Source organism: Cynocephalus volans, chromosome 15, assembly GCF_027409185.1.
Source record: "Cynocephalus volans isolate mCynVol1 chromosome 15, mCynVol1.pri, whole genome shotgun sequence".
NCBI lineage: Eukaryota > Metazoa > Chordata > Mammalia > Dermoptera > Cynocephalidae > Cynocephalus > Cynocephalus volans.
The window spans coordinates 10,760,807-10,788,735 of record NC_084474.1 but is presented as its reverse complement, the minus strand read 5'-3'; the positions used below and the strand labels follow the sequence as shown (position 1 = coordinate 10,788,735).

Here is a 27,929-nt window from a genome sequence, read left to right as displayed (position 1 = left end):
TCCTCTAATTTTGATATTTTCGTCTGCAAACCTTCCCAGAATATATCACCCAACCGGTATTGGCACATGTTATCATGTAAGATTTTTTGCAGTAGATTTGGAATTAAATCTAGCTATGTAGAATCTTAAACAGAAACTGCCCTTACTGCAATGTTGCGTCCATTTCTTTTTTTATTTCTTTACCTTTTTATATCACCAAACTTAAAACATTTTTAATTAAATTAATTAAATGCATATTTTCTTACTTTATTTCATAGGTAATTTATAATTACCTAACTAAAACTGAGTGGTTTAAAACTTCTTTGCCTATCCTGACAGTATTTGTGGAAGTAAGTAAAAAAGAGAAAAGTTTTAAAATAATAAAATACATGGATGCTGTTTTGCAACACTAGGTGGCGATGTACTTCCAAAGCGGGAATTCCCAGGCCATTGAAACCCATCCCTCACATGCTGAATATTTCAGTTGCATAATTTTCAGAAAAGATTATTCAGCATTTAGTAGGTGAATGGTACTTGCGAGATAACCCAGCCCAAATGTTGATCGCTGTTAGTTTTTTCTTTATTTTTTTACATATGTTTATCCACGAAGAAGGATGAGCTAGATAACTCAGCTTGGATCAAGTCTTGAAAATCAAACATCCCTTTGAGAGAAAGAAATGTTCTAACTCTCATAGCTTTTTTAGATTACTTGAAAATGATTGGAAAGTGGCTTACAGGGAAAAAAAAATATTTAGAAAGTGACAATTCAAAAAATATTGGAATGTTAATCTATTCCAAAATGTCCCTTCAAAAGGGTAAATTCTGTACTCTCTGTATACGGACAAGCCCTCACTTTAGGCAGGATGTCAGAGAAAATTAAATGCATGGGGAACGTAACTGATTTTCCCTCTGATTATTAACATCATCACAAACAGCCCTGAGCAGGAGGGGGTCGATCTGCCTGCTCCACATGAGTGAATTTCAAGCAGCTTAAATGATGGAAAAACCGGGGAATCTATTAATTGTGGATGGAGAACTGCTAAAGATCACTACCTTCTTACATTATTTTTAAACCATACATAAGACGCACAAGACATGACCAGTTTCTGAGACAACATGTAGTTAGTGCAGGGGCACAGACCTGGGTGCAGGTGGCTGAGAATCTATCTTTAGGCTAATTGCGAATTCACGATTGTTTTTGTTGTGTTTAAGCTTTGGATGAAATTGCTCATGAGCTTCAATAACTAAACTTCCTGCCTATTTCTGTACTCTCAGAATCTTTTCCACCTAAAATATCAGTTTACATTTCAAAGGTGTTCTTCTTTTCCTGCTGGTGGTTTCTGAAATGTTTATGAAGTTACTAGGTTGCCTTGCTCTTAAAAACTCACAAAAATTTCTCTCTGTAATCTGTCTTATAATCTGTGCCAGTGTTCCTAAGATCTGCTGTCATAATAACGCATTGGTTTATATTTATTTTTTACGACATTTACATTTTCAAAGAAATGAAACACAATGGGTTGTTGACTCCCAGCATCACTAGGACATGCATTTTGTATCACTTTTGTACATCATTTGAATCAGAGAATTGGATGTGATGTTGAAAACAGATAACTAAGAAAGTAAGTCATCATGCTATGACGAGTTTTCTAGTTCTTACATAACATGAATCCTTCATATACTAGCTTCTGCATGTCCCGTACTGTGTTAACTTATCTTGCAAAGAGAAGCTACCTCGTAATCAATCAGGCAGTGCAAGCGAATCCATAAAATGCATTTGACTCTAATGACATATCTTTATGGCCTTAGCTGTCCAACTCCGGGATGTGATGGAAGTGGCCATGTCACAGGAAACTACGCATCCCATCGCAGGTACTTAACGACCTCATGAGCTATCAGACTCTCATCATCTTGTTCTGTTTTAAATACTTATCCTCACCCATTCTAGCAAGATACTACCTGGATCAGGAAATGGAGAGTGAGTTATTTGGGTTTTTGGTTTATTTTGTTTTTCAGAAATAAAGTTCTGTGTTATAGAAATCATGATTCTTTCACAAAATGGTTTTCTGATCCTGTAGTCAAGGATACAAACCAAAAGTTAGGGTTTGTGTCAGGCCTTGGTTCTGTCTGGCTTTAGGATTCATGTGGAACAAAGCAGAGAGGTGGAATGACTGGAGCCGACATCCACACAGTGGGAAGTGGCCACCTCCGTCCTGGGCAAATACCAAGCTGAGGGTCAGAGAGATTAAGCAGTGCAGAGAGGCTGCATTGGACCTTTCATTTTACCTGCTTAATTTACATGACTTGCTTTCCCTTTGGGCACTGGTCACACATCTCAGCCATCGTCCCCTGGTGATGCAAAGTCAACCATCATTGCATCACTGAATTCTACCGTTGGGGAGTCTCATTGGGTTAAAGCCCTTCATTTGATAAATAGCAAATCTGAGGCTTTGAGAAATAATTACGGTATCCACGAGCCCAGACTGGTGAAAGTAGCAAAGCCAGATTCAAACCCAGTTATTTTTTCCTGATCCCCAGTCACCAGTAATTTTATTTATGTTCACAAACTCAGGATGCTGCTGGAGTCGGGTTTGTATGTGTCAGTGCTGTGTTTCATTTTTTTCTCATCCCTCTTTAGTGTTTCCGGATGTCCTTTAGCAGATAAGACGCTTAAATCCCTCATGGCTGCAAACTCTCAGGAGCTTAAGTAAGTGTCAGGAAGCACAATGTCCCTGCCCTTCGCCCACTGGGGCGGGACCCTCCTCCTCGAGTACCAGTATGATCGGTGACAAGGAGTAAATCGTGCCTACCTGCATTATAATAAAGGCACTCTTTCCCCAAAACCTGGAATGACTAAAGCCAAATCACTATAATTTAATTTAGTTAATGTATTTGTTTTGGGGGCTTTGTATTTTATAACAATCTTTAAAGGAATGGGGTGATAGCTAAACACACTGATTTTTTCTGTCAATTTCAGAATTTGTTTACTAAATCAGACGTACAAAAGTGTGGAAAAGCATTTCCATCATCTGATTTTGAGAAAATTGCATATACTCATATTTTCGTCCTTGGCATTTTGAATCACACAATTGCCTTTCACTTTTGGGTGCTAAATACAATTTTGGCACATTTCTGCCTAGTCTATAAGATCTTAAAGTCACATGTATATTATTTTTTACCTATTGATATTATTTTTCCTACTCTTCTTTTATTCCAAATTTCTCACTTATTTCATATTTTGTTATATTACATATAGAATAATGTAAATTATGATCCACCTTCTGCCCTTTCTAAAACATAAAAGGGCATAAATTTAAAAAGATAAAAGAATAGCTTTAAACAAAACTAATGAAACTTATTTGCAAATAATAACATTTTAGGAAAAATGAGTGTTACTATGTCTAGTGGTAAAACATCATTTGTGTTAAGCAGTGGAATGAACATTTGGGTTCTGAAACATATGAAACATTTCAGACATGACATTTCCGTAATTGTTTGCCAGGATTTCCTTTTTCTGAGTTGTTTTAAAATTTTTATCCAAAAATTACAAAAAAAAATGTTTATGAAAGATTTGATAATGAACAGATATAAAAATTTGGAGTTTTAGTACCAGAAATAGTAAGGGAACTATGAAATATACAACTTTTCTCATTTTCAAAGTGTATAGTACAATTTATTGTGTCAGTGTAGGTTCTAGAAAACATTTTGTTGACTGCCATTTTCTCTAGACTGAAATATAAGAATGTTAAGTAGAGACTAATAATTAACAGATTGAAAAGTGAGGTGTACCAGAATATCTTATTTAATTGTTCTAAACTTCTACATTGCCACATCTTAACTATAGCTATTGATTGTCCTAAGTATTTTCTCTAAACATTATTTCTAGAAAAAATGTGGATAATACAATGAAAACATGCAAATTGAGAAGTCCTATCCTATAGCAATATTCAGTATTTACATGTTTGGTATAGCTGTCTAGTAAGTAATATGTTTGGTTTTTCTGTACAAGGAAAAAAAGAGACATTTCATTGACCAATTGTTTAGGTATTTAAGGAGAATCATCAAAAAAGGTTATTTGGCACAGGTGTTTCCATAATTGCAATATACTAGTAAACTATCATTTCATTAAAAAAAAGTTAATAGAAAAAGACTAGCATGAAAGCCTTTGTTATAGTAGAGAACATGAGTGTACTTCAAAAAATTATTGGAAAGATTAGTATTATCTTTCAATTCTATTTTTTCATGAACTTTTTGAAGTACCCTGATACATATTATGTCTTTAAATGATTGATCAAAGACTCAGTGCAGGTTTCTGTGCTTAGCTGGAAAAGATGTGTGCTGATTTTATATTTTATTTGAAAAAAGTACTTCCTAATTTTCTTCCTCAACATTGGACATAAAAGCATTCCATGAAAGTTCAGTGGGACAGAATTTAAGAAAAGGGATAGTATTCGCATTTTCCTTTGGATTGTTTTTCTCAAATGGAACTCTTGTTTGAGTAGAGATCTAAACGATGGTGAGCGTAAATGTGAAATAATAAATGAAGATAAAGTCTATGAAAACCTTCAGAAAAGCAACTATTTCACAGTGGCCTCTGTGTTTTCATTTGTATTGAGGATTTCTTTAAAAGGCAACAGAAAGGTGAAATCTGTATACATTTTTGTATTCAAGTACATTTTGAAACCTATTCCTAATCAGCGGTCCAACTGGATTTCCCTTTCTCTTTCACCCTTCTTCTACATTTAATGGCTGATTGTCAATAATCTACTACTCTGGTAGATTTTCCCAAAGACCATTTAACTTGAGCCATGAGGCAGGACACACCAGGTGCAAATCATTCAGGTTTTTTGGCTAATCATATTAATGCTTCAAGTCTCTGAAGTTCACATATACCACTGCTGTTCATCTAAAATTAATGGATTATCGTGATAGTATAGTATATCAGAGCAAAAAAATTGTTCATATAAACAGCCTGGAGAACTTTTCTTCTTACATGAAAATAAGAACTTTATATGATATAGACAGAGCTCAGCAGTAAGTTGTGGGCTGACTTTCAAGGTCCTTCCAATATAAGGTTTAAAATACAATAAATAACTAATACGTTGTCTACCAAGCATCACTCGGTAGTTATATATCTTAGAATTTTCTTTAAAAACATATTCTTTACCAAAAGTTAATTATTTTTAAGCAAAGAGAGTCCCATAAGAAGCAAGTCATTCTGCTTAGATCTACTGGACTGCGTCCTGCTTCCCCTCCCTCCACCACCACCCCAAGGCCCATGCTCTGCTCCCGTGTTTTCCAGGTGTCCCACCCCAGGTTGTGATGGTTCAGGGCACGTGACTGGCAACTACGCTTCCCACAGAAGGTAGGAGTGACCCCATTTCCGAGAGGTGGAAATCAGCTTGTCGGCAGCAGTAGTCAGTGAGATCACATGGCTTTGTTTTGTTTTGTCGGGTACATATTTTAGCTTGTCTGGCTGCCCTCGTGCAAGGAAAGGTGGTGTCAAAATGACCCCTACCAAGGAAGAGAAAGAAGACCCTGAACTTAAGTAAGTGCCAGTTGAGGCATCTGAGTCAGCGGTAACTTGTTGGCCAAATGGGAGGGACCTTGACTGGCATGCCACTGAGCATTGATGGGGTTGCGGGGAGGGTCCCCCTATTAAACACAGGGACTCCAATCGAGAGTCAGATTGTTTGGAGATTTGAGAAAATCTCTCATTTATAGCCGTGTCCTCACAGCTTTTGGTTAATGCAAAAGAAAAGGACGAATGTTTACACTTTTCCCAAGGAAAGTAGCATTGGAGAAATGCTATAGAATGACAAATACGGCAGCATTTTCCCCTGAAACTTTAATTTTGCTTAAGATGAAATTGTATCTAAATTGAATTCCCTCCTCTAAGAAATATGCTACCAAGTCTTGGGTGATATATGTATATGTAGCTGTAGAAATCTAAGTGGCTTTCTCTATAACATTTCTAAACACAATGTTTAAACATTTGGAAATGAAAATTCCAGTTTGAGTGATGTGCTGTGTAACATTAATCAAGGCAGTTAACAATTTATTCTCTTGGTCTTTGTACAGAAGCAATATAGCGTAGTCCTTATGTGGTTGGCTCTTGAGCTGAAAAATGTGAGCATGAACTTGGCTCTGCTTCTTGTAAAATGGGCAACAAGTTACCTAAGCTCTATTAGTCTCATTTTTCCCACCTACAAAATGGGATAATATCTCTACTCGGTAGGTTTGCAGTGACTATGAGATGAGATAATGCATGAAAACTGCTTAGCTCAGAGCCTGCACACCATGATTACCACTGACACAATGCTCTTCTGCTAGTTGTGGTGGCATCTCTTAAATCTCTCTGATCTCATGGCTTGCCTTCTGTATCGTATGGGACTGTCACTGCCTTCTTCCCAGCTGGTAATGTCTCTGCTGTGTCTCTCTAGATGTCCTGTGATAGGGTGTGATGGCCAAGGTCACATATCAGGTAAATACACATCACACCGCACAGCTTCTGGCTGTCCCCTTGCTGCCAAGAGACAGAAGGAGAATCCTCTCAATGGGGCCTCACTCTCCTGGAAACTGAACAAACAAGAGCTGCCACACTGTCCCTTGCCAGGCTGCAATGGGCTGGGCCATGTGAACAATGTTTTCGTCACCCACAGAAGGTAACATTTGTTTTCTGTCTTTTTATTGTGGTGCTGTTGTGATTGGTCATCACCTGGTTTGCTTGGGGGAAGTGGAGTTGGGGGGAAAATCCCTCCTAAAAAAGCACTTTGATTTCACAATATTGAGTCTTGCTACATAGATATTTGACCGGTCTGAAGACTGAAAAATGTTATTTTTTCCATTCACTACACCATTTTCAAGTGCTCTAGAAACTGTGCATTTGTTTTTTGTAGTCTAAATTATTGCTTATGCTGCTTTTTAAAAATGGTTTAGTCTTTTAATTGTTCCCTTTAGTTCCAAGTGCTGATATCTACTCTATTATGTTATGTAATTGTAAACTTTCACTTTACCTATTTATATCATTCCCTCCCTCGCATGAACTGGCTCAATTTCAGGCCAAAATTGTAGTTATTTTGCTGCCGGGAAGATGTGACTCACCCAAAGCAGCCAGAAAGAAAACAGCACAGCAACTGCCACGTGCACAGAACAAGGCGACATTTAGAAAACCCTTTCACAGCCTCACCATGACTGAATCCCGCTGTCACCGAGTGTCACGTATTTTAGCCAAGCTCTCTCTTGGGCAACAGTGATCTTAGTCCTGCTTTTTGGTTCACAATCCACCTAAAGGAAAAGAGCTAGAAGACTCCCCGTGTCTTTCTCCAGGCAGTGGGCCCTTTTAGGCTTGCGGGTCACTGTGCACAACGCTGATGTAAAACCCAGTAAAGCTTCAGGGACCCCTGACGCTTTGCTTGTGAGAAGTAGCAAACTGAGCACAGTCGGGGCACTGTGACGTTTTGTTCAGTTCTAAAGATCTATATCGATGGTAGTAAACGGAGCCTTCCAGGAAATGCATATTTAAAGCATATGCAACAGAACCTGCTTAGGGAGAAACCATGAATTTTTCAAGCGGTTTATTTTTTGATGGTTTGGGGATGCAGGCTCATTTCCACAACAGCACACGTTGTTTTATCCTGAGTTTGAATCATTATTTCGTATTCAGGGGCAGCCATCACAAGTCAGGCATGCTTCATGGTACGTTTGCTGCTCAGTAGCTTTACTTTCTTGTAATGACCTCAGTAATACCCACGTTGATACTGATAATGAAATACTAATGCTGTGCTGTGGTGCACACATCCCTCAGTGGACAAGAATGGAATTATCTTTAAAACATATGAAGAAGTTTCAAAGGTGACATCAAGGCTTGGTGAGGACGTGGAGCAGCAGGGACGCTGATACACTGCAGGTGGAAGAGTAGCTGGTAGGGCACTTTAGGATGCAAATTGTCCTTAAAAAGTCAAGTTGAAAAAGAACAAATGAACATGCCCGAGCACCCAGCCGTGAACTGTCAGAGGGCTTCTTGCGTATTAAAACCCAGAGACCTGTCTGAGAATTTCTGGCGGCAGTGCTCTGTTAAGTCCAAACTAGAAACAGCCCGTGTGCCTACTGACAGTCAAGTGGGTAAATAAATAGCACGGGCGCTGTTACCCACGGGTGCTGCCACCCACGGGTGCTGCCACCCACGGGCACTGCCACCCACAGGCACTGCCACACGGTGCTGAAAATAAAGCGCATCCACAGAGGTGAACATTACAACCCAGTGCTGGGCAGGACAAGCTGCTGAGCAATATGTGTGGTGTGATTCTGTTTATGAAAAGTTAAAAACGTGGCAAAATTACATTTTAAAAAGCTGGGTATCTATTAGCCTTCAGTTCAAGGTAATGCTCCTCTCTTGGGAACTGTTACCTTGCTTTTACTTATTTTGTGATTAAGATTTGTTTTATATCCTGGAAGATATAACTACTCTGGAAGATACAAAACATCAAGTGGCATTTTTAAAAATTTTTTAATATTTACTTGTACATGTTTGTGGGGTATAGTGTGTTGTTTCAATATGTGCGTATACTGCACAATGATTCACTTAGGGTAGACAGCATAGTTTTGTACCTGTTAGCCCAGCACCTCCCCTTGCCCTCCTGCTGTCCCCTCCCAGCCTCTAGTAAACATTTTTCTACTCTCTACTTCTATGAGAAACCACTTTTTTTTTTAAGATTCCACATGTGAGTGAGATCATGCAGTATTTGTCTTTTTCCCGCCTGACTTACTTCACTTAACACGATGGTTTCCAGTTCCATCCAGGCTGCTGCAAATGATAGGGTATCATTTTTTTTTTGATAGCTGAGTAGTATTCCATTGTGTATATATACTGCAGCTTTTTTCTCCATTCATCCATTGATAGACACCTAGGTGGATCCCGTCTTGTGGCTATTGTGAATAGTGCTGCAGTGAACATGGGAGTGCAGGTGTCTTTTTGATATATTGATTTCATTTCCTTTGGCTATTTACCCAGTAATGGAATAGCTGGGTCATAGGTAGATCTATGTTTAGTTCTCTGAGGAACTTCCATGCTCTTTTCCACAGTGGCCGTACCAATTTACACTCCCACCAACAATGTAGGAGAGTTCCCCTTTCTCCACATCTTTGCCAACATTTATTTTTTGTCTTTGTGATAAAAGCCATTCTGACTGGGGTGAGATAATATCTCACTGTGGTTTTATTTGCATTTCTCTGATGATTAGTGATGTTGAGTATTTTTTCATTTGCCTGTTGGCCATTTGTGTGTCTTCTTTTGAGAAATGTCTGTTTGGGTCCTTTGCCCACTTTTTAATTAGGTTATTTGTGTGTTTTTTGCTGTTGAGTTGTTTAAATTCCTCATATATTCTGGATATATAAGCCCCAGAATATATAAGCCTCTTGTCTGATGTGTAGTGTGAAAACACTTGTCTCTTCACTTTGTTGATAGTGTCCCTTGCTGTGCAGAAGCTTTTCAATTTGATGTAGTCCCATTTGTGTATTTTTGTTTTAGTTGCCTGTGCCTTTGTAGTCTTGGTCAAAAAAGCGCTGCCCACTCCCATTTAGTGTAGCATTTTCTCTAAGTTTTCTTCTAGTAGTTTTGTAGTTTGGGGCCTTAAATTTGGATCTTTGATCTATTTTGAGTTGATTTTTGTGTATGGTGAGAGGGGTGTAGTTGCACAGTTCTGCATGTGGATATCCAGTTTTCCCAGCACCATTTGTTGAAGAATCTGTCCTTTCTCCATTGTATATTTTTAGCACCTTTGTTGAAAATCACTTGGCTGTAAATATGTGGGTTTATATAGGTTTATATAGGTGCTCTCTATTCTGTTTCATTGGTCAATCTGTTTGTTTTTACGCTAGTACCATGCTGTTTTGGTTACTATCGCTTTGTGGTATACTTTAAAGTCATGGAGTGTGAGGCCTCCAACTTTGTTCTTTTTATTCAAGATTGCTCTAGGTATACAAGGTCTTTTGTGGTTCCATACAACTTTTAAGATTGTTTTTTCTATTTCTGTGAAGAATGTCATTGGTATTCTGATAGGGATTGGATTGAATGTGTAGTCTTCTTTGGGTAATACGGAGATTTTGATGATGTTAATTCTTCCAATCTATGAATGTGGGATATCTTTCCATTTATTTGTGTTCTCTTCAACTTTTTTCACCAATGCTTTGTAGATTTCACTGTAGAGGTCTTTTACCTCCTTCATTAAATTTACTCATAGGTATTTCATTTTTTTGGTAGCTATTGTGAATGGGATTACTTTCTTGATTTATAGTTTATTATTGGCATATAGGAAGGCTATTGATTTATTTGTGTTCATTTTGTATCCCACCACTATGCTGAATTCATTTATTACTTCTAGTAATTTTTTGATGATATTTTTAGAATTTTCTGTGTACATGATCATGTCGTCTGCAGATAGAGATATTTTGAATTCCTCCTCTTCAATTTGATTTCCTTTTATTGTTTTCTCTTGCCTTATTGCACTGGCTAGAACTTCTAGCACTATGTTGAATAAAAGTGGGGAAATTGGGCATCCTTGTTTTGTTCCAGATCTTAAAGGAAAAGCCTCCAATTTTTGTCCATTCAGTATGATATTAGCTGTGGTTTGTCATATATGGCCTTTACTGTGTTGAGGGACATTCCTTCTCTCCCTAATCTGTTGAGTGTTTTTATCATGAAAGGGTGTTGGATTTTATCAAATCATTTTTCTGCATCTATTGAAATGATCATATAGTTATTTTTCTTCACTCTGTTGATGTGATGTATCATGTTCATCAATTATGTTGAATTATCCTTGCCTCCCTGAGATGAATCCCACTTCATCATGGTGAATGATTTTTTAATGTGTTGCTGGATTCTGTTTGTTTGTTTTTGCAGCTGGCTGGTATGCTGGCTTCTGTTTGCTAGTATTTTGTTCAGGATTTTCACATCTGTGTTCATTAGGGATATTGGTCTGCAGTTTTCTTTTTTTGTTGTGCCCTTTTTCGGTTTTGGTTTGAGGGAAATGCTGGCTTCTTTGAATGTTTGGAAGTATGTCTTCCTCTTCAATTTTTTGGAAGAGTTTGAGAAGAATTAGTATTAGTTTTTCCTTAAATATTTGGTAGAATTTGGCAGTGAAGCCATCTGGGGTTTTCTTTGTTGGGAGACATTTTATTACTGCTTAAATCTCATTACTTGTTATTGGTCTGTTTAGGTTTTCTTGTTCTTCATGGTCCAACTTTGGTAAGTTGTATGTGTTCAGGAATTTATCCATTTCTTGTAGGTTTTCCAGTTTTTTTGTATATATTTGTTCATAGTAGTCTCTTATGATCCTTTGTATTTCTATGACATCAATTGTAATGTCTCCTTTTTCATTTCTGGTTTTATTTATTTCAGTCTTTTCTCTTTTTCCTTCATTAGTCTAGCTAAAGGTTTATTGATTATTTTTCTTTTAAAAAAACCCAACTCTTTGTTTCATTGATCTTTTGTATTTTTTATCTCTAATTTATTTATTTCTGCTCTGATCTTTGTTATTTCTCTCCTTCAATTGATTTGGGGTTAATTTGTTCTTCCTTTTCCAGATCCTTGAGGTGAAATGTTAGGTTGTTTATTTGGAGTCTTTCTTCTTTGTTGATGTAGGCTTTTATTGATATAAACTTCCCTCTTAGAACTGCTTTCACTGTATCCCATAAATCTGATATGTTGTGTTTTCATTTTCATTTGTCCCTAGGAATTTCTTAATTTCCTTCTTGATTTCTTCTTTGACCCAACTGTTGTTTAGAAATATAGTGTTCAATTTCCATATATTTGTATGGTTTCTAGTGTCCCTTCTGTTGTTAATTTCTAGTTCTATTGCGATCAGACAAGGTAGTTGATATGATTTCCATTTTTTTAATTTGTTGAGACTTGTTTTGTGACCTAACATATGGTCTATTCTAGAGAATGTTCCATGTGCTGCTGAGAAGAATGTGTATTCTGCAGCTGTTGGATGAAATGTTCTATAAATATCAGTTAGATCAAGTTAGACTATAGTAGAGATTAATTCTGTTGTTTCCTGGTTAATTTTCTGTCTAGATGATTGGTCCTTTGCTGAAAGTGGTGTATTAAAGTCCCCAAATATTGGAGTTTATCTCTCCTGTTAGGTCTAATAGTAATTGCTTTATATAACTTGGTGCTCCAGAGTTGGGTACATATATATTTAGAATTGTTATATTCGCTTGTTGAATTGATCCCTTTATCATTACATAATGACCTTCCTTATCTATTTTTTACTTTCCTTGACTTGAAGTCTATTTTATCTGATATGAATGTAACTATTCCTGCTCTTTTTTGTTTCCATTTGCATGAAATATCTTCTTCCATCCCTTCAGTTTCAGTCAGTGTGTGTCTTTATTTTTTAAGTGAGTTTCCTGTAGGCAGAATATTGCTGTTCCTGTTTTATAATCCGTTGAGTCACTCTGTGTCTTTTAATTGGGTCATTTAATCCAATTATAGTTAGGGTTATTATTAATATACAGCACTCATTATTGCAATTTCACTATTTTTTTTTTCTGGTTGTTTTGTAGGTCCTTTTTTTCCATTTTTCCAATCTTGTTATCTTCCCTTGTGGTTGAGTGGTTTTCTCTAGATTTACATTTTGATTTTTCTCTATTTTTAGGATGTCACTTTTATGTTTTTGTGTTATGATTACCATGAGGCTTACAAAAACATGTTATAGTTATAAGAGATTATTTAAGACTAATAACAACTTAACTGTCATATCTAACAAAAAAGAAAAATCCAAAGCCAACCTTACACTTTGGCGTTATCTCCCCTACTCCCCACTTTTTAACAGTTTGTTGTTTCAAGTTACATCTTTTAATATTGCCTTTGTCTTATATGGTTGCTGTGTATGTTAGTGTCTTGTTAGGTTTGTCCTTTAGTCTTCAAACTGAGGATGTAAGCAGTTTACTCACCATGCCTACAACATTGGAGTGTTCTGAGGTTGTCTGTGAACTTACTTTACTAATGAGTTGTTTACCTTCAAATGCTTTCTTGTTACTGTTAGCATCATTGTATTTTAGATTGAAAGACTCCGTTTAGCATTTCTTGTAAGGCAGATTGAGTGTTGATGAATTCCTTAGCTTTTGCTTGTCTTGAAACAACTTTATTTCTCCTTCATATTTAAAGGTCAGTTTGCTGGATACAGAATTCTTGGCTGACAGTCTTTTTCCTTCAGCAATGTGAATATATCATCCCACTCTCTTTTGGCCTGTAGGGCTTCCACTGAGAAATCCACTGAGAGATATATTGGGCCTCCAGTGAATATTACATGTTTCTTTTCTCTTGCTGCTCTCAATATTCTTTTTCTGTCTTTGGTTTTTGATAATTTGATTATGATGTGCCTTGCATTCCTCCTTGGACTGAATTGGACAACCTCTGAGCTTCCTGTACCTGGATGTTGTCATTTTTCTCCATACTTGGGAAATTTTCAGTCATTATTTTCTTGAATATGCTTTCTACATCTTTTCCTTTTTCCTCTCCTTCAGGTATGCCAAGTATGTGGAGGTTATCTCACTTGAGGGAGTTCCACATTTGTTGTATTTCTGTTTCATTTTTTCTTATTCTTTTTGCTCCTCTGGTTCTGTGATTTTGTGTGTTTTATCTTTGAGCTCACTGATTCTTTCCTCTGTTTGATTAAGTCTGCTGCTGGAGCTTTCTATTGAGTTTTTCCATTCAGATAATGTATTCTTTATTTCTAGAATTTCTAGTTGTTGTTTTTTTTTTTTAGTTGATTCTATTTCTTTGTCAAGTTTCCTGTTCTGCTCCTGAATTTTTTTGCAGATATCATTTAATTTCTACCTATATTTTCTTTTGACTCCCTAACATTCTTAAGAGAGTTACTCTGAATTCTCTGTCTGACATTTGATAGATCTGTTCCTTTGTGTCCATTGCTGGTGCTTTTGTTTCCTTTGGTGGTTACATAATTTTCTGTTCTTTCTCGATCTTTTTGTCTTTATGTTGATGCCTGAGCATTCGAGGGGATTGCTACCTCTTCTAGGTGTTATAGATATTCCTCAGTTGCATTAGATCATTACTAGTTAATATTAGAGTTTGTCCCTGGTCTGTGGGGGATTTCTTTCTGTTCTGTGGTGGATTAATAGCTATCACCACTGCTGAGACTCTGCACTGGAACTTACGTACTGTCCTGACATTAGTTCTCAGATTGGTAGAACTTCCTGTGGGGACCAGAACTTGAGCTCTGTGCTTGAACTAAATTGTTGCTTTGATGCTGATTCTCTGGGGAAGATTTTAGTACAGGTTGTTCATCACTCCTGGATCTGGGCTGTGTAGAAATTACAGCCAGGGACGTAGTTTTTCGTGCACATTAAGCCCCCTACAGTTCTGTCATACCCTGACTAGTTACCACTGAGACCAGCTGCCCATGCTGTGCCCAATGTTCCTGCAGTGGCCAGCCTTTCTCCTGCACTCCAGCCACTTTCTGTGGGGTGAGCATGTATGTGCCCCTTGTGATAACTCACTGACCTCTGAGAGGCACCTTTCTCCAGTTGCCTTTGGCTGCTTGCTCCTGTGAGGGCCCTGGGGGATCCTGCTAGTGGTCTTTGGCCTGTGGGCTGGAATGGTGTGCTCTGAAGCCCTCCTCTCCCCCTCAGAATCCAGGCAGGCTTATGCAAAGGGTGCCACTGTGGCTTTTTCTGGTTTTGATCCATGTGTGGTAGCTACTCTGCACCTCCATATCAGGACAGCTCAGAAGCAGCCAGGGCTTAGAACAATAGTTGCCATCCCTACGCCCTTTTGCTGTGGCCTCTTGTGCCTTCACAAGCTCTGTGGATGTTTGCTCCTCTTCTCCTTGGCAGTCTTTGCTTTTTAATAGTTGTAAATTGGTTATGTGTGGAGAGAAGGGTGCTGGAAATTGTCTATTCTGCCCTCTTGACGACATCTCTCTCTCAAGAGGCATTTTTAGAACAAAACCTCACTTAACCATATTCTTTGGTTCTAAGTCACATAATTCTAGATGAACCCTTCATTAACTTTTCCACAACACCATTTCATCCTGGAAATTTTCTGCCTGTTCTCTAAACAAAATAGATTCTTTAGAGGACAGGGTAGTGAAATTCTAATGAGGTGTTAATATCATTATGTTACAAATGGACTTACTATAGGTCACCTTTAAATATCCAAGTTACCAACTAAGTATTCATCTTATTCGAGACCATTTTCTGAGAATACAATATGTGACATAAAACAAGACAGACTTCTGCAAACTCTTCAAAAAAAAAAAGAGATAATAAAGCTTATATAGAGATACAAGAGATATAAAGCACAGTCTACGGTGAAAAGCTTCCAAAAATAGAAGACTCAGTTCTAAGTTCAGTTTGTGCTTTTCATTATTTTCTTTTTCTGTGTAAAATAAAATATTGCTTATCGAATTTGGGTAAACTGCATAAACTTCTCTTTATATATAATATTACCTTTTTTATATTTCATAGAACCTTAAAGTAAGAGAATTTAGTCTTATTAAAAATACTTTAGCAAACATTTATTAAGGGCTTTGCTTTAGGAGTATTTTCTTTCACTTAGCCAAGTGTCCCAAATTTAAGGTTGAAATGATTGTTTTATAGATGAGTTGTAATCAAATTTCTGTGGGAAAAGTATTTTAAATGGCTCGTTGTGATCCTTTTTATTTTGATCTAAAAATTGTTTCTACAGAAACATAACAAAATTGCCAAAGAATTAATGGCTGCTTACAACAACAAAATTATCTGATCACAAATGATGGAAAACAATTTTTGTTCAAAGTTGCCATTATCATACTGGTGCAATTTAAATAAAACAGATGACATTAAAGAAAAGAATCCCTGCTGAAGAGTGCAACTATTAAATGAAAAAGGTTATAAACAGCCCTGCAGGATAACAGACTTCCCTCATCTGTGATTACATCTGAATATACTTGTAGCAGCTCTTTTTAGTCTCTTTTCACGGTAGAGATTTTTTAAATGACTAATAATGTTTTAAAGTTAAAGAAAAAATTAGAAACTTACCCATAACCAAACTGAATTTGCCATGGGGAGGGGCGAGTTATTTTTCACTTGTATTAATTTGAGCCATTCTGTAAAGATCAGACTAAATTCAGAAAGAACTAGATTCTGCTTTATTACTTATGGAATTTTGATTAATTGGGAACAATTCTTATTCATAATATATATGTACAATTCCACATTTACAGAAAATAAAGTAACTACTACCAAATAAGGGCACTTACATAAATACAGAAGAGTAGCACTTTAACAAAATAAATTAAATCACAATCAGCAATAACTATTTGTACTTCGATTTAAGAAAAAAAAAACCACAAAACATTTCACATTATTCAGTAAGAGCCTTTTGCCTTTGCTTTAATAGATATATATTTGTTACTTTCTACAAAGAGACTACGGGCTATAATGTAATTAGTAGGCAGGGAAAAACATGAATAGGTAGTGAATACAACTTTCTCATTATTATATAAAATAATGTGCATTTCACACATCACTATAATTTCGGTTTTTGCAGCCTATCTGGATGTCCTCTCAATGCACAAGCTATCAAAAAGGGCAAGGTCTCTGAAGAACTAATGACCATCAAGCTGAAAGCAACCGGGGGTAAGCACATGCAGCTGGAAGTCACCATCTCCACCGAGGTCTAGACCCCAGCTCCCCAAAGTGTTCTGCATGTCAAAGTATGCTCTATATGGGAAGCCTGATTTTAATATACAAGAAGAAGGATTTCCTCAGATTTGAACTAAAACTATAACTTTATCTAAAAAAAAAAACAATTTCTTGGTTTCTTCCTTATTTTTTAATACGGATCTCCAATACAGAAAGTCAGGCAATGGTGTACGATGGATTAAGATACGCTGGTAGCAGTTGTGCCCTTCAGTCTCCAAAATGAGTTTCTCTCACATGTACACGTGTCTGTGTGTGTGTCTGTGTATGTGCTTTCCTGGTATAAGTCCCCATGAAATTTCAGGAAAGTTTCTGACATCTGTATTTGAATCCTTAAATTCTGTTCTGCTGTGCTCAAAATGATATTTTTATAGCGATTCCAGATGATTTAAATTTAGCATCTATATCTATATCCACATTTCCCTACATACTCATTAGTGTCACTCCCATCAAAAGTTAAGATGACGCTTCTGAGTTCTCTATTTGGATCCTCTGATATTCCTTTGATTCTTGAGTGCTTTTCTGAAGATTTCCAGTTATCTTGGGTCCGTGTTGTTTTCATCGGCGATTATTCTACAGCATCTCAAGCATCTGAGAAACAATGGCAAAGCAGTTACTTTGCTTTGGAGATTTTACTGTATTTGCATGACTAGAATTGTGCTAGCGACTTTAACTGTGGTCCCTTTATTTCTCTGAAAGCATTCCTTAATCTGCTTGATTTGTGTGTGTGTGATTTTTTAACAAGAAGGTACACAGTATCCAAGGGAGTAAAGTGCTCAAGAGCTTCCTAATGTTCCTCTTCGGAGGCTTCATCTGCTGTCTCTGGAGAGCGGCCCTTGGAGGCTGCTCTGCCTCTGTAGTGCTCCCTGCCAGAAGCTGAAGGGCAGCAACTCTCAGGCCGAGTGGGCCTAGGCCCCAGGTGTTAGGGACCGGCCGCCTCCTGTGTTCTCTCCAGCACTTGGATGCTCGGCAAGAGCTTCCCCAGATGCTTTGCTGTTCCTCGGAAATACTCCCCACTCTTCAAATACTCTCCCCTCTCAGTACGTCTTCAGTGATGAAATTGGGACCATTCAATGTCTTCTATTTATTTATTTATACATCATCTTATTTCAAACTATATTTAAAGGGTAGGGTGTGCAAAGCTACATATAATAAAAGAAAGCTTCTTAAAAACTAATTCAAAAATGAGATGAAGGGAAATCAGAGACAGGAAAGCAAGATGGAGTAAGCCCACGGGCACTGGGGAGGAGCAGCACGGCCAGCCGGTCACACTGGGTACAGAAGGAGTGTGAGCATGACTCCACTCTTTAGAAGTCGGAGCAGAGGCGGATATCATCATTAGGAGAATCCCAGAGTCATAAGTAAATTTAGAGCAAACTCTGAACCCAGCACAGACTTGCGCAGTAACCCAGGAGCAGCCGGACTGAACACACACCCTTCCAAGGGTCCTTTATAAATCCAGCAACCTCAGTGGAGCCGTCAAAGGGCATGGACTGGCAGCCTCATGGTTGACACATGGACAAGAGCAGGTGCAGTTATTCTTGGTGGCCAGGAAACTGGAAAAGTACAGGGTTTTACCGTCTAAGGAGGCAAGGGCTGATGCTCTGTGAAGCTTGCAAACCTGCAGTGACCTTACATGAAGAAAAAGCCACCTGAGTTCAGGTGAGTGGTCCATTGAGGGTCAAGGAGGACCTGAAGTGATTTGGAATCTGCTCTAACAATGCTTCGTCCCATGGTCTCCTAAAGCGTGTCCACAGTAATTGTTCTCCAGATGATCTCTAAAGCAAGTGTAACTCAACACTCCCTCAGCCATTAAAAAAAAAAAAAAAAACTACAATAAAATATAAAGTGCATACAACGTTAACCTTAGGTACTATGTTACATTAAACTAGATACGGATCATTCACACAATTAGTTGAATTAGGTGATGTTTTAGGGTATTATAATCTGCAAACCATGTCATTGTGGAAAGTCTATATCAAAAAAAGTTTACATTAATTTTAGAAAAATTGATCTTTAGTTCTTCATCCTTGCCATAATTAAATTGCCACGCTAATTTTTTTAAGACCATTATTAGTCTTTGATAGTGAAATTAGGTCATGTGTACAAGAAAAAAAGGTTGTCATTCTGTGCTGTGTGGGGAGGAGTAAAAGTCATGATGATTGACGCATGCATATATTCTTACATTGAGTAGATCCTTCTAGCTCCTCCCATGTACAAAATAGTGTGTTATAAACATTGTGACATGTCATTCCTTTCTGGATATTAACTCTCTTCCCTCCTTTAGTAACCAAACTAGTCAAATTTACAGTAATTCATTTTCTACTAAATAAGAAAAGAAGCAAAACTTTAGTCTGTAAATAATATTAAAAAAGTTCGCTCAAGAAATATAATGGACTTTGTTTGGAATATAATAGAATTGTTTCATTCATATAACATGAAAACCGTAACTACTTAAAACCTCTTATAAGTTGAGTACACCTGCTATACACAGGTATATACACCACTTGTATAACTATACACAATATAAAGAAAACATTATTATAAATTATGTAATCCCTGATTATGCAAATTAGGCACAGATTAGTACTGAGTAAAAATTAGAATTATTGATTAAAAAGAAAGCATATTCTCTTGCTTTTAAATAGATGGGCTCTATAAAGTAACAGGGTCATTGGATAGTTCAGTACAATATTTAGTAGAAAGTTTATTTGGTTTCCTTGATCAGCAGCAGTACCTAGCTAGCCTGATGTTTTGCTATGAGTCCATCTGTAAAGGAACATCAGTGCACACTTTTTATTGACACTTCCAAACAAATGAAATATCCATGAGTAAAGGTAGCATTATAATGGTTAAGAACATACTCTGGAACTATGCTTTGCACCTTGCTTTCCCTATCTGCAAAATGAGGTAGTAAGTGTTTCTACTCATGGTTTTCTGTAGGGATCAAATACGAATATTTGGAAGTACAGAGTGAAATTCAAAATGTATGCATCCTCTCAGCTTCACTCAATGGTAAAATGCTTTACTGAGGACAAGAGAAGGCTCTTAAAGACTGTATGGAGAGGAGGTTGGTGGAAGTAGATAAGGAAATGTATTAGCAGAAAAAAATTACAAGGAGATTGACTTAATTTGATACTGTGCCTAAAATATCATCCCAAATCCCAGAAATCATAATAAACATTAGTTCATTCATTTATTAATTTCATGAGAATTTATGGACAGCCTGTTATGTATTAGATCCTATGATAATGTTTCTTTTTTGGAGTCTCCTGTCATGATCATTGTTCCCTGTAAGCTCCAGGCACTTTTTGTTGTTACGAATCCTCCAAATGTCCCCATATTGATTAAGAGGCTTGGGTATCTTCACTTGCACTGGACAACAGGGAAACAATCCTAACTACATCCCAGTACCAAGAACCCATTATGTAGGCAAAGTTGAACTTTTAGCGATCCCACTGCATGTTGCTGTCCCAGGTCCTCCCCATAACAAATGGCACTGCAGTCACCCACCTGCTCGTACAGAAGCGAGTAGTCAAGACAGATTCCTCCCTCTGTCTTCCCTACCTCCAATCCATCACAAGTCTTGCAAATTCTGCCTATAAATTATATCTTGAGTCCATCCCTTCACTTTACCCCCACTTCACGGCCGTGGAGCAAGGCACCATCAGAGCTAGCCAGGACCCCAATGATAATCTCCTAACTGGTCTTCTGGCTTCTACTCTGTCTCCCCTTCAATCCATTCTCTACTCAAACCTTTGAATTATGTTTTTGAAATGTCATCCATGTCACACCAACTCCCCACTTAAAATCCTTCACTGGCTCCCACTGCCAGGGGAATAAACCCCAGCTCCCTGAGAGGTCCCCCATGACCACTCCCCCAACTCACCTTCCTACCATCCTCAGAGTGCCCATTTCCTCCCCCACCTCGCCTCTGTGCTCTCTGCTGGTTATTTTCATTTGCCTGCCTCCTTCTTGTCTTTAAAGTCTCAGAGTAGGTGAGTCTTCTCCAGTGAGGGAACTCACTGCCCCTGCGCATGTCCTTCATGGCACTTAATGTACTCTGTGTCTCTTTGATTGGTGTCTGCCTTACTGGATACTATGTAAAAAAAATACCATTCCCTGAAGTGGAATTTTACTGCAAAAAGACAGAAAGGAAAAACAATATGACAAAGAAATATAGCAAGAGAAGTTTTTATTTGCTCAAATTAGAAAATTGAAGTGCCGATGGCAATCCAAATACCTGTTTCATTGAGAATCCAAATATTTTAATTTTTTCTTCCCTAGATCTTACCTATCAGTTGTGTGAGAGAACATTCCTCCAGCAGTGCACCAGCCAGTAAAATAAGGTGCTCAGAAATGCAATCCAGTTCTCCACACGCAGCCGGCCAGGACAGAATATGCACGGAGTCCCAGATGCTGGAGTTCCATTACTGTGGTCCCTCGTAAAACTAATCGTTGTCTTTGTAGCCATGTCACACTGTTGACTCATACTCAAACTGATCTAGGTACTAAGGGACCTACATCTGAGCTGTCGGTTGGTTTTCTTTTCACTGAATCTCAGAGCCCAGAGTTAGATCAGTGTTACGACACACTCTTCCTTGCTTCATGCATGGCCCACTTTTATGAAGTGGTTGGTCATTTTTCAATAAAGCAAGTAAGTACCTGCATGATGGTACCTGTTCTGTCAGGCTGTATGTAAACTTTCAGGGCTTACTTTTTTTCTCTTCGGTGTGGTGGTGTTTTTTTTTTGGAGCGGTGGAGGGCATGTACCTTGTTTCCTTGTAGGGGGTGCATGCACCTTGTCTCCAGGTTGGGCTTTGGTGGACAGCACTGCTGTGTACATCATATGCAGGCCTCCTGTGTACTTGTGCAATGGTTGGTCTTGGGTGTACACCTAGGAATGGACTTGCTGAGTCACAGAGAATGTGAACATTCACCTTCAATGGGTCATAACTATTTTCCAAAGTACCACCCCAGAAAAGTATGAGAGCCTAGATCTCTTTCAAACAAATTGTTCAACCAAGTCTTTGCCATCCTCCTCCTATGAACTTGCTCTTATTACATCTAAATGCAGAAGTTTCCATTTATCCCTCTTCGTTGTCAGCTCTGGTTTAGACTCACTCTTCTGGACTGTTGAGATTACCTTCAGTCCTGCTTCTGGCATCCTTAATATTAACTACCTTCCCCAGCTTCTTAAAATCTTTAAAAGCTATTCATATTCCTTCTGCAAAATAATGATGGGAAAATAGCCCCCCTCACTGAGAGCCTGCTGTGACACTTAGAGCACTCATTCTCAATGTGCATGTTGTGCCTGTTTTACAAGAGGAAACTGAAACACAAAGACGTCGCCAGGTTCAAGAACAGGAGTCACGGCCAGCATTCCAACTCCAAAGCCGATGTTCTTTCCCTAAGTGGCATTGGTTCCTCATCCAAGTCCATGCAGAGAACCCTACTGCATGTCCCTGGACTCTGAACACATGCCTGCACTGCAGCTCTGCCTGCAGTTGGGGTCGGAAGGTGTAACTCAGCCAAACGGATATTTAATTACTCGGCATAACTAATGTCTTAGCTATTCTTGCAGCATTGTGTACAGAGGATACGTGGGCTTTGGCATTTACTCCCAGCTCTGCCTCTGAATTTGAACTTGGGCAGGTTGTTTACCTTCTGTCAGTGATTCCTGAGGCCTCGTGTAACCTGTCTGAGGCTCAGTGTGTTCACATGAGAAGAGGGTAGAGTGGAACGTGGCCCTTGCCACAGCGACAGCACCTGTGGATGGACCCCTCTGCGCTCCCGAGCACCACGGAACTCATTAAAGGGTGATGCTTCCCTGCTGTCTCTTTCTTTCTTACAAAGGTATAAAATCCCATAACTCCTCTTACTCACTTTTTCAAGATCCTCAGTATGTGTGGTGTTGATGAAAACATTTCACATTAAAGTCTTACTTTCATTTTTTCTTTTTCGGTGGCTGGTTGGTACGGGGATCAGAACCCTTGACCTTGGTGTTAGAACACCTTGCTCCAACCAACCAAGCCAACCTGCCAGCCCTTAAAGTCTCGGTTTCAATTAGCAAGCCACAAATGAAATGTAAAATGACTCACATTTGCCACAGTCTCATATTTTCAGTTTGAACTAAGAAAGTCTGTCTCTTTATAGGTATGGAGAGTGATGAAGAGATTAGGCATTTGGATGAAGAAATAAAGGAACTGAATGAATCCAACCTTAAAATTGAAGCAGATATGATGAAACTTCAGACCCAGGTTAAAAAAAAAAAAAAAAGTAATTAGCTATCTTTAAAGTAGTCATAATCTTTAGTGGAAACAAAACAAACTTTTTAAACTTTGTGACTGAAAATATGCTGTTGTCTTGGAAGGAATGTGCTGGGCCTTTCTTGATTATACAATTATTGTAAAATCCTGAGTAGGTGGATCGTGGGATCATTACTGATTCAGCAGCTGTAGGCAAAGTCACTCATGTTTCTGCCCTGGCTGCATCAAAGTTTTCACAGCAAATAAAGCCAATCACCCTACAATTAACAAGTCCTGTGAGCATGTGGTGCTTCAGACAAAATCATGATGAGAAGCTAGGAGTCCTTAGTTTTATTCAAAATTCAAAGAAAGTATAGCCATGTTTTAATTTAATTTTTCTGGAACACTTCTGAATGTGTCAGTATTTGTTAGAAAATACTTACTAGACATTTTCTTGAACAAATTCTTTACCCTAAAATCCAAGCAATTTCTTGATTCTGCGTTCTCCTTTGTAATATTTGCCCCACCCCCTGATTAAATTTACCCAAGTGGAAATAAAAAGTTTAGTCCAAGATTTTTTAAACATTAATAATAACTATTGCAACAAGTTGGAAGGAAGAGAGTGAGGCAAAGCATGGGATCGAGCATCTGTCCCCGTCCCTCTGTACTCTCCTGACATGCAGGGCTTCTATTCCACCATGCTTGCAGACTTGCGCAGATGTCCTCACACACAGCAGCTTAAGACAAAGGATTTTAATGCATCTGAAATGTAGTTTTGGTTTCCTTACCCAATGTGTCCATTGTCACAATGTTCCATTAATTGCAGGTCCATACAAAGAGCTCGATGCTATGGTTTAGAAATCATGGGCATTTCTCCTGAGAACCACCAGCAAAGAACACAAAGTCCTCTGCCCTCATGGAGCTTAGAGTCTAGAAGTAAAATGCAGACAGTAAACAAAAAAAAAATCATAAATGAACATATGTTGCATGGTAGAAGGGGGAGGGGATGGAGGGGCAGCTGGGTTTCAATATTAACTAGGACAACCCGGCCCAGGCAGAGGGCAACATGTCTACAAAGATGAGGAGTGAAGAAGTTAGCCAAGCAGGTGTGGGGGAGAGTGTTTCAGACAGAATAAAACGGCAAGTGCAAATGCCCTGAGACATAAGAAGGCTTCGACAGCAGGGAGGGAGTGTGGCTGTGGGCGAGGTGTTCTAGAAGAAGAGTCTAGGAGGCAGCACAGGCCGTTCACCTGGACCTCTCGGGCCATTGTACAGTTATTCTGAATGAATGCAGAACTGCTGCGGGGGTTGAGCCCAGGGGTGACACAGTCACATTTAACTTACATTCTGACTTGTGTTTGAAGAGACTCATTCTGGTGGCTGTGTTGAGGAAGGGCCAAGAAGAGATTGCAGGGGGTCAAAGGCAGACACAGGGCCACTATGAGGTGACACAGTCACACTGGTGGGTGGCCCAGGTGGCAGCAGTGCAGGTGGGGCAGGGGTCCCTTCCTGAGTATTTTGAAGGGTGTGGCAGAAAAAGAGCCCTGGACATGCTTCGAAGTCTGAGCAACATTGGAATTGCCTTCAGCTGGAGAGGAGAGACTGTGGGTGGAGCAGGTCTGGGGGAAATAGCAAAGGTTTGCTTTGGGGTATATTGAGCTTGTGGTCAGCCACATGGAGAAGGTGAATCTGTAATTCATGGAGAAGTCTGGGCTGAAGATATCAGGAAATGTGATCGCAACCCTTCGAGCAATACGATGGGGCTGCCACTGTGTGCACCGAAGTTGGGGCATTTGCATCCCTTGGTGTTTTAGATGCAGCGGATGCACTTTCCTTCAGAGAGAAACCTTCTGTACTCCTTCCAAACTCTACTTCTCATATTCCAAACGATTTCCATTCCAGATCACGTCTATGGAGAGCAACTTGAAGAGCATAGAGGAGGAGAACAAGCTCATAGAACAGAACAACGAGAGTCTGCTGAAGGAGCTGGCCGGCCTGAGCCAGGCCCTCATCTCCAGCCTCGCCGACATCCAGCTTCCGCAGATGGTAAGTGGGAGGCCAGAACGCTGCTGTTCCCTCACAAGCATTTGTCGTGTCACTGTGCAGTACCCAGGGGCTGCCAGTGCAGAGTGCTCGAGGACACCTGTCCCCAGCCGTAGAGTTACCACACTTCACCCAGCTCTGACATGCAATAATAACCTCCCTCACTGGGAACATGGTAGATACACATATTTAAATTATATTAAGGCCAAGGATTTTTTTAAAGGCCAAGGCCATTTAAAGATGAAAGTTTATTTGAAGCTTGTTTTACAATGTAATATGAACATTGGAGGCCAGAGCTTCCTCACTGAAAATGTATTTCCAAGTAGAAGATTCCAGGCTTGCAGAATCTGAGGTCCAACCATCAGTGTCATCCACCAACATGAGAACTGTAAAAAAAAAGTCTAACTCCCTGTAGACTTGGTGCTTTCTTTATACTAGAGTATAAAGAACATACTTCAGTTCTCCTCGTATAGAATAAAAAGCACATAAGTGAGCAAAGAATCCTTATTTCCAAAATCTAAATGTATATTTTAGGTATGCAACTATTTAGAATTCGTAGAAAATTAGATTTTTTTTTTAGATTTTCATAAATATAAATAAATCTTTGGAGGAAGGGTTTGCTTGGTTGAATACTTTAAAATTCCTCAGAGCCTACATTCTTGACGTTTTCTAAGCTGCCAATTTTATATATAAAATGGTTTTAAAAAGCAGCAATGTAATGAGGAAATATAATTGGTTTTCTTGAAGCTATAAATCCCTCAGTTTACCTGACTTCCCAGCACAGAGCCATCATCCTAATTCCCAATATGTCTCATGACCAAAAACTAAATTAATAATGTAATAATGAGTAAATCAATTATTACTCTATAGCTAGTATTAAGGTAATTATTGGATATTTGTGTAACATTATTCATTAACATTGTCTGACTCATACTTCAAATGTGTATTGCTTAATATTTTTTTCTTCACCAGTGCCATTAAGAAAAGTATGCACCATATAAGATACTTGTACCTTGTGCAGGTTAGAGCTGGTCACATGAAATGTTCACTGGGGCACCAGAGAGTAAGCACAGGGACTCCCACTCTGTAGCTGGGGAAGTCAAAGCCCAGGGAGTTTACGTAATTGGATCAAGTCAGATGGGCCTGGCTTTACAGCTTGGCCTTTGTCCTCTCTGCTACCTGAATCCTAGTCCAGTTCCATGATTCTCCAAGAAGCTCATGGCCCAGCAAAGGCAGAAACTAAAGGGAACAGAAAATCATGACTGGACAATACTGATATCTTAGATCGCTGCTTTGCTAAGCACAACCAAATAATCTTCAAATTTAGAAAGCTTACCTTCTAAGTCGCAGCAAAAACAATAATATCTGATATATCTATAGTATTAAGACCTTTTAAAAGTCCTTTTGTCCAAGTACCTTGTGCAGCAAGACAGGCAAATGTCATGTGTTTTTAAAAAGGTGGGAGAATGGAGGCACCAAAGATGGTCAGGCCACGTGCATGCCCTCTGCACCCTCCCCCACTCCTGCAGCTGACACCCCCAGAGCGTGTCCTCTGCACCCCGCTCCACTCCTGCAGCTGACACCCCCGGAGCGTGTCCTCTGCACCCCACTCCACTCTCTCAGCTGACACCCCCAGAGCGTGTCCTCTGCACCCCCTTCACTCCTGCAGCTGACACCCCCAGAGCGTGTCCTCTGCACCCCGCTCCACTCCCGCAGCTGACACCCCCAGAGCGTGTCCTCTGCACCCCCTTCACTCCTGCAGCTGACACCCCCAGAGCACGTCCTCCTTGAAGCCTCACATTAGGCCAAGGAGACACCAAAACACACCAAAAGAATGAGGGTTGAACAAACCTTGACTTTGTAAAACTGATATTCTACCTGAAGAGATAGAGAAATTCAAATAAAATAAATATAATTATATAATAATATAAATATATATATGCTGCTGAGAGGTAAAAATGGACAACGAGGTGTCTGAGGACGGAGGAGGAAAATTTTCCATTACAACTGGTTAGTGAGCAACCTGCTCTAACCTTAAACTCCTTCAATGTCAGCCCAGTGCTGTTACAGGAGCCCCTGGGCACAAGCACACCTTCCTCCCAGCCTCTCCAACCTTCACTTTCCCAAACAGCGGGTGGCTTTGGTGCTGAGCATGTGCAGTTGAGGCTGAGCTGCCTCCCAGGAGAAGTAGAGCAGTTTAGAGAGTCCAGCTCAGCAGCCAGACGTCTACCTTACATGGCTCCAAATCGACCCCAAATACTGCATAGTCGAGTCCCATTAATCCCATGGTAAGCCCCAACACACACTCCATCTCCCCGAACTCCAGCACCAGTGTGGAGCCTCCCCTCCCAGACTACTGATGTTCTTGCTTCAGCCTGAACTACTGTGATTGGTTCAATGTATTTTGTCTCTATTTAGGGACCTATCAGTGAGCAGAATTTTGAAGCATATGTAAATACGCTCACAGACATGTACAGCAATCTGGAACGGGACTATTCCCCGGAATGCAAAGCTCTACTGGAAAGTATCAAACAGGCAGTGAAGGGCATCCACGTGTAGGATAGCAGCGCTGCCAGGCACCAGAAATCAGCAACAGCAGCAAACTCCGGATGGACCTGTGAGGGGTTCATACACTGCTAAGGCGTAGAGGATGCCGTACTGCATTTACAATTGCAACGTTGCACTAATTTTCCCCAGCTGACACAAAAAGGAAAGAAAAAAAAAAAAAAAAAACTATGATAGACTCTTTGGATTAAAAGCAATGCAGTCAATTATTAGATCTTATTTATTTTCATATGTTTTTCTTTTATTTCTTCATTGCACTCTTTTTTTGTAAAGTATATGTAAAATAAATGTGACATTTTTATATTTTATTTATTACTAATCACAGAGTTTTTTATCTTTTAACTGCATTTTGAAGTCTGCCATATTTTTACAAGTGTGTTTATTAATTTA

At 39.1% G+C, this 27,929-nt stretch overlaps 1 protein-coding gene across 1 annotated transcript in view; it reads left to right on the top strand.

Annotated features, from left to right (window-relative positions):
- The window catches only part of ST18 (ST18 C2H2C-type zinc finger transcription factor), a 65,929-nt gene extending 38,396 nt beyond the window's left edge, over positions 1 to 27,533 (top strand). The window contains exons 11-19 of the mRNA XM_063079246.1: positions 1,786 to 1,848; positions 2,615 to 2,683; positions 5,279 to 5,341; positions 5,444 to 5,524; positions 6,420 to 6,641; positions 16,532 to 16,620; positions 22,840 to 22,943; positions 24,834 to 24,977; positions 27,393 to 27,533. Coding sequence (XP_062935316.1) covers positions 1,786 to 1,848; positions 2,615 to 2,683; positions 5,279 to 5,341; positions 5,444 to 5,524; positions 6,420 to 6,641; positions 16,532 to 16,620; positions 22,840 to 22,943; positions 24,834 to 24,977; positions 27,393 to 27,533 — 976 coding nt within the window. The remainder of the gene's footprint in view (positions 1 to 1,785; positions 1,849 to 2,614; positions 2,684 to 5,278; positions 5,342 to 5,443; positions 5,525 to 6,419; positions 6,642 to 16,531; positions 16,621 to 22,839; positions 22,944 to 24,833; positions 24,978 to 27,392) is intronic.
- The last annotated feature ends 396 nt before the right edge of the window (positions 27,534 to 27,929 follow it).